Raw genomic sequence first — 10,279 nt, 5'->3', positions numbered from 1 at the left:
GCTAACCTTACCCTAACCTTAACCTTTTAAACGTCAAATTCAATGGAGAAGGGACGTCCCACGGATCCCGAATTGCACACACCCTGTTTCTTGAGTCCGTTGAGGTAGAGTACGTTCAAACGTAATGTCGCAAAGACACGCTCTCTCATACGTTACCGTAAATTGCTTACAAATGTGACATTTAAAATTGTTATTACATAAAGTTATGGATATGTTTTGATAAAGGAAAATTAAATTAACTGAAGGAGAAAAACGTAAAACAGCAACACCAAGAGAATTGAAAGAGGTGATTTCACACAGGTGAATTCGTTCCCTTTTAAAGTTATTTTTTAGTTAAATAATTAACATTTAATACTAATACAACAACACATTCCTGGGGGAACCTGTTTTGCTATATATATTCAAAAGAACCCTCATAATGTACCTTTATATGACTGACAGAAGCTCTGGCCATAGCTAATGATGCTCTACTGTGAACCATCCAATCATAGGACAAGAGGGGCGGAATAAACTTTCATAACGGTGGGATTTGGGTCGTACCACAGCCGCAAAGTCAAAACTGTCTATATCGTAAAAATTCATGAAAACAAAAATGTTATTTTTTTGGTCTTAATTTAAGTTTAGGGTTAGGCATAAGGTTATCAGTGAGGTTAAGGTTAGCGTTAGGCTTAACGTTTGATTTTAATATTGAGAAATTGTAGAAATAGGCGGGGTTTAGCCATGGTTAAGACTTTGTCGCTGTGGTAATTAGTGAGGACCGTGGATCGGGAAGTGTAGCGCCATAAACACGGTACAGATGTCAGTAGGAATGGTCTAAACAGCCACGAAGAGCGAACTGGTCTTTTTTCTGTTGTTGTTGTGAGTTTGTAGATAATCACTCTTCACCAAATGACGAAATAAAAGGTGAGACGTTGTTTCTCTTTTAGAACACTGATGTTATGCATTTTCCTTGTCCTATAAACGTGATCAGTCAGTGAAATGTATTGTCAGATAATACAGACACATCATTATCATCATGTAATTTAAAGCTGTATGTAACTGAACTAGCTATATGTCAGACAGGGAAGATTTCTTTGACAATTTGTTTGTTGTTGTCGTTTATATATTTTTTTACATTAAATGTACATTGTTTACAATAAGTCAGTGTTTTTATTTTATACTTGTTGGCAAGAATGCTCTATTTATTTTCGGCTGATATTCAAATCTCTAAACATATCCCAATGTATTAATTAAGACCGTAGCGTACAATATGATCGGGAACTTATTGGCACAGGCGTTGTCTTTATTGCATGTACAGTGTATATGCAGGCTGGGTCTACCCATATAAATCCTCCTCGATAGCAAGCCGTAACCTCATTAGGCTGGGTATGACTTCTTGAAGAGGAGTGTACGTTTCTACATATCACAGCTGGTGTGACTTGACATTCTTTGTCTGTCTGTCTGTCTGTCTGTCCCATTCTCCTGTCCCACTGCATGGTTCTTCTTCATAGGGAACATCTAGCCAAGTGAGTAAGAAGAGTGTATTAACTATGTTGTTGTTTGAAGAGACAATGATTAAAACATCAAAATAAATACAAGCTCTTCTGACTGGCTTGTTTTAGAATCTGTCTCCAGGTTGCCCCCTGTATAAAACCCAATACATAAAAAAAGTAAAGTGTTTTTAAAGGCCCAGTGCAGTCAAAAACATGATTTTTTCCCCCTGTGTTTTAAATATATTCCCACTGTGTTATATATATTTCCACACTATGAGGTTGGAATAATACTGTGAAATTGTGAAAATGATAATGCCCTTTTAGTGTAACAGCTGTTTGAAAAGACTGCCTGACATTTCAGCCTGTTTATGTATGTATGTTTGTTTTGTTTGTTAATGAAGGTGGTAGATCCGCTTTAATACTGCAGATATATTGTAGCTTCCATCAATGTAATTGTCTGCATCATTTCCACTCCCCCATTATTTATATATATATATATATATATATATATACTACCGTTCAAAAGTTTGGGGTCACTTAGAAATGTCCTTGTTTTTGAAAGTAATGCAAAAAAAAAATAGTCCATTAAAATAACATCAAATTGATCAGCAATACAGTGTAGACGTTGTTAATGTTGTAAATGACTATTGTAGCTGGAAACGGCAGATTTTTTATGGAATATCTACATAGGCGTACAGAGGCCCATTATCAGCAACCATCACTCCTGTGTTCCAATGGCACGTTGTGTTAGCTAATCCAAGTTTATCATTTTAAAAGGCTAATTGATCATTAGAAAACCCTTTTGCAATTATGTTAGCACAGCTGAAAACATTTGTTCTGATTAAAGAAGCAATACAACTGGCCTTCTTTAGACTAGTTGAGTATCTGGAGCATCAGCATTTGTGGGTTCGATTACAGGCTTAAAATGGACAGAAACAAAGAACTTTCTTCTGAAACTCATCAGTCTATTCTTGTTCTGAGAAATTAAGGCTATTCCATGCGAGAAATTGCCAACAAACTGAAGATCTCGTACAACTCTGTGTACTACTCCCTTCACAAAACAGCACAAACTGGCTCTAACCAGATTAGAAAGAGTGGGAGGCCCCGGTGCACAACTGATCAAGAAACAGACGCCTCACAAGTCCTCAACTGGCAGCTTCATTAAATAGTACTCGCGAAACACCAGTCTCAATGTCAACAGTGAAGAGGCGACTCCGGGATGCTGGCCTTCTAGACAATATATCATATATTTTCCTTTATTATTGTCCCCTAACCCTACCACCCCTCCCCTAATTGGAGTAAACTAATGGACAACGACACTTCTACTTCCAACTTATACATACTAAATACTTTTTACGGACAAAATCTATTTATAATAGTTATTTTATTTGTTTTTACCCCCATCCTTCAGCTACCATCAACCCTCCCATCTATCTCTGAATCCGATCCAGTTTGATTTCTACTTTGCCATATATTTTTAACTGTGTTGTTTCACAAAGGTTCTGAACCTTTATACATTTTATAGACAGTATATTTTACAATAATTATCTTGTTGTTTTTAATCCCGCCTTTCAGCTCCACTCAACCCCTCTCATCTATCTCTTAACACCATTTTATTTTTTGCCATATATTTTTCAACTGTTATGTTTCACGAAAGTTTTGAACTTTTCAATTCTCATAGTTTCTACAGATTGTAAATTAAAGATTTTTATTTTTTATTTTTTACTAAAAGTAGTATTATATTATTATTCAGCATGTTTTAATGGGATGGAGTTTTGGCTTGCTTGATGACATCACCAAGCGGTAAATTAGTTAATAGACCAATCAGAAAGAGTTCCAAACCTCTCTGCCAATAACAGCTAGTTATTCAAGGTTTCCCCTCCCCAGTCAGACCACTCTGACAGACCTAGCAAAATTCTTGAGGAATTGCTCTTGCAATTTTCACATTTATTTTTGGACAATTTTAATTGAAAGGTACTTAATAAGGCAAGTAAGCTACTCACCCATAAATAATTGGATATTGAGATAAACCCACTGCATTCGACCTTTTTTTAAATAATATTTTCAGTTGCTCTCCTCTGGTGATCCAATGTAGGTCTACATCTTGTTGTATTACTCAAGTAAATAACATAAATTCAATACCTTGTTTCCCAGGTATCTGTGTGTCCACTCCCTTCTGAGGAGAGTGAACGGGTTATACCTGGTGGCTTATAGAGTATGTATTTACACTGAGTGGAAAAAAAACATTAAGAACACCTGCTCTTTCCATGACATAGACTGACCAGGTGAATCCAGGTGAAAGCTATGATCCCTTATTGATGTCACTTGTTAAATCCACTTCAATCAGTGTAGATGAAGGGGAGGAGACAGGTTAAAGAAGGATTTTTAAGCCTTGAGACAATTGAGACATGGATTGTGTATGTATGTCATTGAGGGTGAATGGGCAAGACAAAAGATTGAAGTGCCTTTGAACGGTGTATGGTAGTAGGTGCCAGGCGCACCAGTTTGTGTCAAGAACTGCAGCGCTGCTAGGTTTTTTCCACACTCAACAGTTTCCCGTGTGTATCAAGAACGGTCCACCACCCAAAGGACATCCAGCCAACTTGACACAACTGTGGGAAGCATTGGAGTCAACATGGGCCAGCATCCCTGTGAAGAGTCCATGCCCCGACGAATTGAATCTCCTTAATGTTTTGTACACTCAGTGTATGTTGTTGTTTTAAGTAACAATAATGAAAGCAACAGGATATATATGTAGGGTAAACGTACCCAGTAACTCCCGAGTGGCGCAGCTGTCTAAGGCACTGCATCTCCGTGTAAGAGGCGTCACTGCAGTCCATGGTTCGAATCCAGGCTGTATCACATTCGACCGTGATTGGGAGTCCCCTAGGGCGGCGCACAATTGGCCCAGCGTTGTCCGGTGTAGGCCGTCATTGTGAAATAAGAATTTGTTCTTAACTGACTTGCCTAGTTAAATAAATGTTAAATAAAAACAATACATATACCCTGCCTTCTCTTCTTAGTGTCTAGGATCTATTCTGTTGCCAGGTTAGATTAATCTCCTACCTTGTCTTCCAGGAGTCATTCTGTCTGTACACTGAACGCTCCTACCTTGTCTTCCAGGGGTCATTCTGTCTGTACACTGAACTCTCCTACCTTGTCTTCCAGGGGGCATTCTGTCTGTACACTGAACTCTCCTACCTTGTCTTCCAGGGGGCATTCTGTCTGTACACTGAACTCTCCTACCTTGTCTTCCAGGGGTCTGTTTGTCCACTCCCCCTGAGAAGAATGAAGGGGTTATACCTGGTAGAGCCACTGGTAGCCTTCTATTCCTTTGCCAGTTTCCTGGTCTACCCCCTGATACAACAGTATGTGTACAGGAGACTATGGCAGGAGCTGACCAACACAACCTACCCTGTCTCTGACAACACCTCACGCTGCGATCCTTCCAACACCAGCAGCCACCATGAGGTTAGTTACTGTAGAAACCCAAACCAACACAACCTACCCTGTCTCTGACAACACCTCACGCTGCGATCCTTCCAACACCAGCAGCCACCATGAGGTTAGTTACTGTAGAAACCCAAACCAACACCACCTACCCTGTCTCTGACAAAAACCAACAGGTTAGTTACTGTAGAAACCCAACCAACAGGTTAGTTACTGTAGAAACCCAAACCAACAGGTTAGTTACTGTAGAAACCCAAACCAACAGGTTAGTTACTGTAGAAACCCAACCAACAGGTTAGTTACTGTAGAAACCCAACCAACAGGTTAGTTACTGTAGAAACCCGACCAACAGGTTAGTTACTGTAGAAACCCGACCAACAGGTTAGTTACTGTAGAAACCCGACCAACAGGTTATTTACTGTAGAAACCCGACCAACAGGTTAGTTACTGTAGAAACCCGACCAACAGGTTAGTTACTGTAGAAACCCGACCAACAGGTTAGTTACTGTAGAAACCCAAACCAACAGGTTAGTTACTGTAGAAACCCGACCAACAGGTTAGTTACTGTAGAAACCCAAACCAACAGGTTAGTTACTGTAGAAACCCGACCAACAGGTTAGTTACTGTAGAAACCCAAACCAACAGGTTAGTTACTGTAGAAACCCAAACCAACAGGTTAGTTACTGTAGAAACCCAAACCAACAGGTTAGTTACTGTAGAAACCCAACCAACAGGTTAGTTACTGTAGAAACCCAACCAACACGTTAGTTACTGTAGAAACCCGACCAACAGGTTAGTTACTGTAGAAACCCAAACCAACAGGTTAGTTACTGTAGAAACCCAAACCAACAGGTTAGTTACTGTAGAAACCCAAACCAACACAACCTACCCTGTCTCTGACAACACCTCACGCTGCGATCCTTCCAACACCAGCAGCCACCATGAGGTTAGTTACTGTAGAAACCCAAACCAACAGGTTAGTTACTGTAGAAACCCGACCAACAGGTTAGTTACTGTAGAAACCCGACCAACAGGTTAGTTACTGTAGAAACCCGACCAACAGGTTAGTTACTGTAGAAACCCGACCAACAGGTTAGTTACTGTAGAAACCCGACCAACAGGTTAGTTACTGTAGAAACCCGACCAACAGGTTAGTTACTGTAGAAACCCGACCAACAGGTTAGTTACTGTAGAAACCCGACCAACAGGTTAGTTACTGTAGAAACCCGATCAACAGGTTAGTTACTGTAGAAACCCGACCAACAGGTTAGTTACTGTAGAAACCCAAACCAACAGGTTAGTTACTGTAGAAACCCAAACCAACAGGTTAGTTACTGTAGAAACCCAAACCAACAGGTTAGTTACTGTAGAAACCCAAACCAACAGGTTAGTTACTGTAGAAACCCGACCAACAGGTTAGTTACTGTAGAAACCCGACCAACAGGTTAGTTACTGTAGAAACCCGACCAACAGGTTAGTTACTGTAGAAACCCGACCAACAGGTTAGTTACTGTAGAAACCCAAACCAACACCACCTATCCTGTCTCTGACAACAACCAACAGGTTAGTTACTGTAGAAATAATTATTTATTTTTATTATAATATTATTATTATTATTATAATGCTCACATGAATGTCATGCATAATATATGTTGATGTCATTGTTACTCAAAAATAAATGATAATTTAGTAGAATAACGACAACGTTGCAATGCAAATGTCATGTGTAAAATAGTTCATGTCATTTTGGAAGTTAACCTCCCTCCCTGCACTGCTTTGTAAAACCTTTTGCTTAGTTGTTTCAGTGGGTAGACCCTCATCTGCTTTGTAATCTAACTATTTCCATAGTTTGCTTCTGCAACCAGTTCTGCCAACAAGCTCTCAGCATTTCCTCTCTTCTTGCTTGCTTCTTAAAAGTGACTCGTGCTGTTTCAACTGTCTTGAGAAGATTCAGACAAATTACTAGACAAACTCGATCCTCTTATTAATCATTTATGTATATAGAGCCCCGCAGTGGAGTTGTCATAACACCCATAAAACCTAGCGGTTAAACAGGGAAATTGTTCCAATAGTTTTTCCACCATTTGTTTTTTCCCTTAGGGGATTTTAGAAACATAAGTATGTGGACATCTGCTCGTCAAACATCTCATTCCAAAATCATGGGCATTAATATGGAGTTGGTCCCCCCTTTGCTGCTATAACAGCCTCCACTCTTCTGGGAAGGCTTTCCACTAGGTGTTGGAACATTGCTGCGGGGACTTGCTTCCATTCAGCCACAAGAACATTAGTGAGGTCGGGCACTGATGTTGGGCGATTAGGCCTGGCTCGCAGTCGGCGTTCCAATTCATCCCAAAGGTGTTCGATGGGGTTGAGGTCAGGGCTCTGTGCAGGCCAGTCAAGTTCTTCCATCTCGACAAACCATTTCCGTATGGGACCTCGATTTGTGTATGGGGGCATTGAAACAGGAAAGGGCCTTCCCCAAGCTGTTGGCACAATGTTGGAAGGACAGAATCATCTAGAATGTCATTGTATGTTGTAGCGTTAAGATTCCCCTTCACTGGAACTAAGGGGCCTGAACCATGAAAAACAGCCCCAGACCATTATTCCTCCTCCACCAAACTTTACAGTTGGCACTATGCATTGGGGGCAGGTAGCGTTCTCGTGGCATCCGCCAAACCCAGATTAGTCTGTCGGACTGCCAGATGGTGAAGCGTGATTCATCACTCCAGAGAACGCGTTTCCACTGCTCCAGAGTCCAATGGCGGCGAGCTTTACACCACTCCAGCCGACCCTTGGCATTGCGCATGGTGATCTTAGGCTTGTGTGCGGCTGCTCGGCCATGGAAACCCATTTCATGATCCTATGACGGTGCCACGTTGAAAGTCACTGATCTCTTCTACTGCCAATGTTTTGTCTATGGAAATTACTGTTTGCTCTGTTTTTTTTGTCCACGTAGCGATAAGGTGGGGAAATTTCACATCCTTATGTTATAAAATATATATATATTTTTTTTTACCAAGACAAATATGATTCTGTATGTTCTGAATCGTTCAGTGGGGTCTTTCTCTGACGTTTCATTAACATGATATCTGAAGTCAGATTTCTTGACCTAATACAGCAGATAATAAAGCAGCGATCTCTGTTGCCAGAGCGACGCCGCTTCTTGCAGCGATTTGTGAGGATTTTACACGTTGTGGTGGTATTCTGCAAAGTTGCTTTCTTTCGTGTCGCAGAATTTTACATGAAACGAATTGAATTAAATGTAAAAAAAAAAAAAAGGCTTTGAAAATAACAAGCGTATATATATATATATATATATATATGTTACGAATCCCTTTGGCCCTGCAGTCTAGGGGGGATGGCAACGAGACCGTAACATAAATCATGCAAATTATAATAGTGATAAAGAACAGCGAGAACAAAAACCACAGACAACTTAAATTTACCGTCAAACACTAATGGTTTATTTCTTTAAACACACGGTAATGGGGTGTGGGAAAAGGGGCTGAGCTGGACCCAAGGAAAGAAATAATAATCCAAAAACACCCCTAAACTAGACTAGCCTACTTCAATAACAGCTAGTTAACTAACCAAAAATACAGTGGGTGGTCCGCCCAGTTCTAACTAGGGTACTTAGACACAGTTTTCCTACGGGTAATGTAGGCCCATGGGCGACTGGTCTTGGTACCCCCTTTTCTCACCAACAAACAAACAGTCAACACTTTAACAAAAACAATACTCACAGGTGGGATGGACAAAGTGACATGTAGTTGCTAACCAAAAGAGAGATCAATACAGAAAGAGAGCTGGGAACATAGAGTGAGATGGAGAGAGAATGAGCACAAAGCTTGATCACAGAGTGAGAATGAGCTAGCGAGATAATTGATCTGGAGAGAAAACAACTGACTGGGTTTTTAAACCAAGGGAAAGGGGCTGTGAATGGTTGAGGGAAAAGGAACAGGTGTCTTCTGATTAGCGACTGATTGATGACTGATTGGGGAATGATGATTGTCAACTGTGAGGGGAGAAGGAGAGAAAAGAAACACACCTACAGGATACATACACAGGATACCTGTATCCGTAACAATATATATATATACATATATACAACACATATACACATATACACATATACATTTGTGTATATATATATATATATATATATATATATATATATATATACATTTGTGTAAAAAGGTCAATGCAGACAGTCCAGGTAGCTATTTGGTTAACTATTCATCAGTCTTATGGCTTGGGGGTAGAAGCTGTTCAGGGTCCTGTTGGTACCAGACTTGGTGCAATGGTACCGCTTGCCGTGCGCTAGCAGAGAGAACAGTCTATGACTCGGGTGGCTGAAGTTTTCTGACAATTTTTAGGACCTCCCTCTGACACCACATGGTATAGAGGTCCTGGATGGCAGGGAGCTCGGCCCCTGTGATGTACTGGGCCGTACACACTACCCTCTGTAGCGTCTGTGGTCGGATGCCAAGCAGTGTCCATACCAAGTGGTGATGCAGCTAGTCAAGATGCTCTCAATGGTGCCGTTGTAGAACTTTTTGAGGATCTGCAAGCCCATGCCAAATCTTTTCAGCCTCCTGAGGGTGAAAGAGACATTGTCATGCCCTCTTCATGACTGTGTTGGTGAATTGGAGTGGGATGTCTGGAATGATGTTGATGTGAGCCATGACCAGCCTTTCAAAGCATTTCATGGCTACAGATGTGAGTGCTACAGGGTGATAGTCATTTAGACAGGTTACTTTGGCGTTCTTGGGCACAGGGACTATGTTGGTCTGCTTTAAACATGTTGTTATTACAGACAGGGTCAAGTAGAGGTCAGCGCATGTTTGGAGTACATTTCCTGGTAATCCGTCTGGCTCTGCGGCCTTGTGAACTTTAACCTGTTTAAAGTTCTTACTCACATCGGCTACGTAGAGCGTGATCACACAGTCGTCCGGACTAGCTGGTGCTCTCATGCATGGTTCAGTGTTGCTTGCCTCGTAGCGAGCATAGAAGGCATTTAGCTCATCTGGTAGGCTCGCGTCACTGGGCAGCTCACGGCTGGGTTTCCCTTTGTATCTCTGTGATAGTTTGCAAGCCGTGCCTCATCCGATAAGTGTCAGAGCCAGCTAGCAGGCTACTGTAATTATTAACATGGTTAGACTGCAACCAACTAGGAGATGTCACGTCTCATTAGATACAGCTGGCAGGTATTTGGGACGCTGACAGGGTTTCTCCAGTTGATTGGCTAAGCAGAGTCTTCATGCTATTCTGTTATAGCCTAGTCTGAAAAGACAGTGCAGTCAGTGGCCATTGAAAGACACAGAGAAAAGATGTCTGAATGACTTGTTGATCAGGAA

The 10,279-nt window shown here is 41.1% G+C and overlaps 1 protein-coding gene across 3 annotated transcripts in view; it reads left to right on the top strand.

Moving 5' to 3' along the window:
• The first annotated feature begins 744 nt into the window (after positions 1–744).
• slc46a3 (solute carrier family 46 member 3) overlaps positions 745–10,279 on the top strand; it is a 30,990-nt gene continuing 21,455 nt past the window's right edge. The window contains exons 1-3 of one of the 3 annotated variants that reach the window (XM_045690244.2): positions 745–903; positions 1,491–1,505; positions 4,731–4,943. In XM_045690244.2, the coding sequence (XP_045546200.1) occupies positions 4,761–4,943 (183 nt within the window). In that variant the 5' untranslated portion in view covers positions 745–903; positions 1,491–1,505; positions 4,731–4,760. The remainder of the gene's footprint in view (positions 904–1,490; positions 1,506–4,730; positions 4,944–10,279) is intronic. The other 2 variants (XM_045690243.2, XM_014129811.3) reach the window with 2 other exon arrangements.

Source organism: Salmo salar, chromosome 11 (genome assembly GCF_965601325.2).
Source record: "Salmo salar chromosome 11, fSalSal1, whole genome shotgun sequence".
NCBI classification, from domain to species: Eukaryota; Metazoa; Chordata; class Actinopteri; order Salmoniformes; family Salmonidae; genus Salmo; species Salmo salar.
Note: the sequence above shows the minus strand (reverse complement) of the source record. Positions and strands in the feature narration are given on the sequence as shown.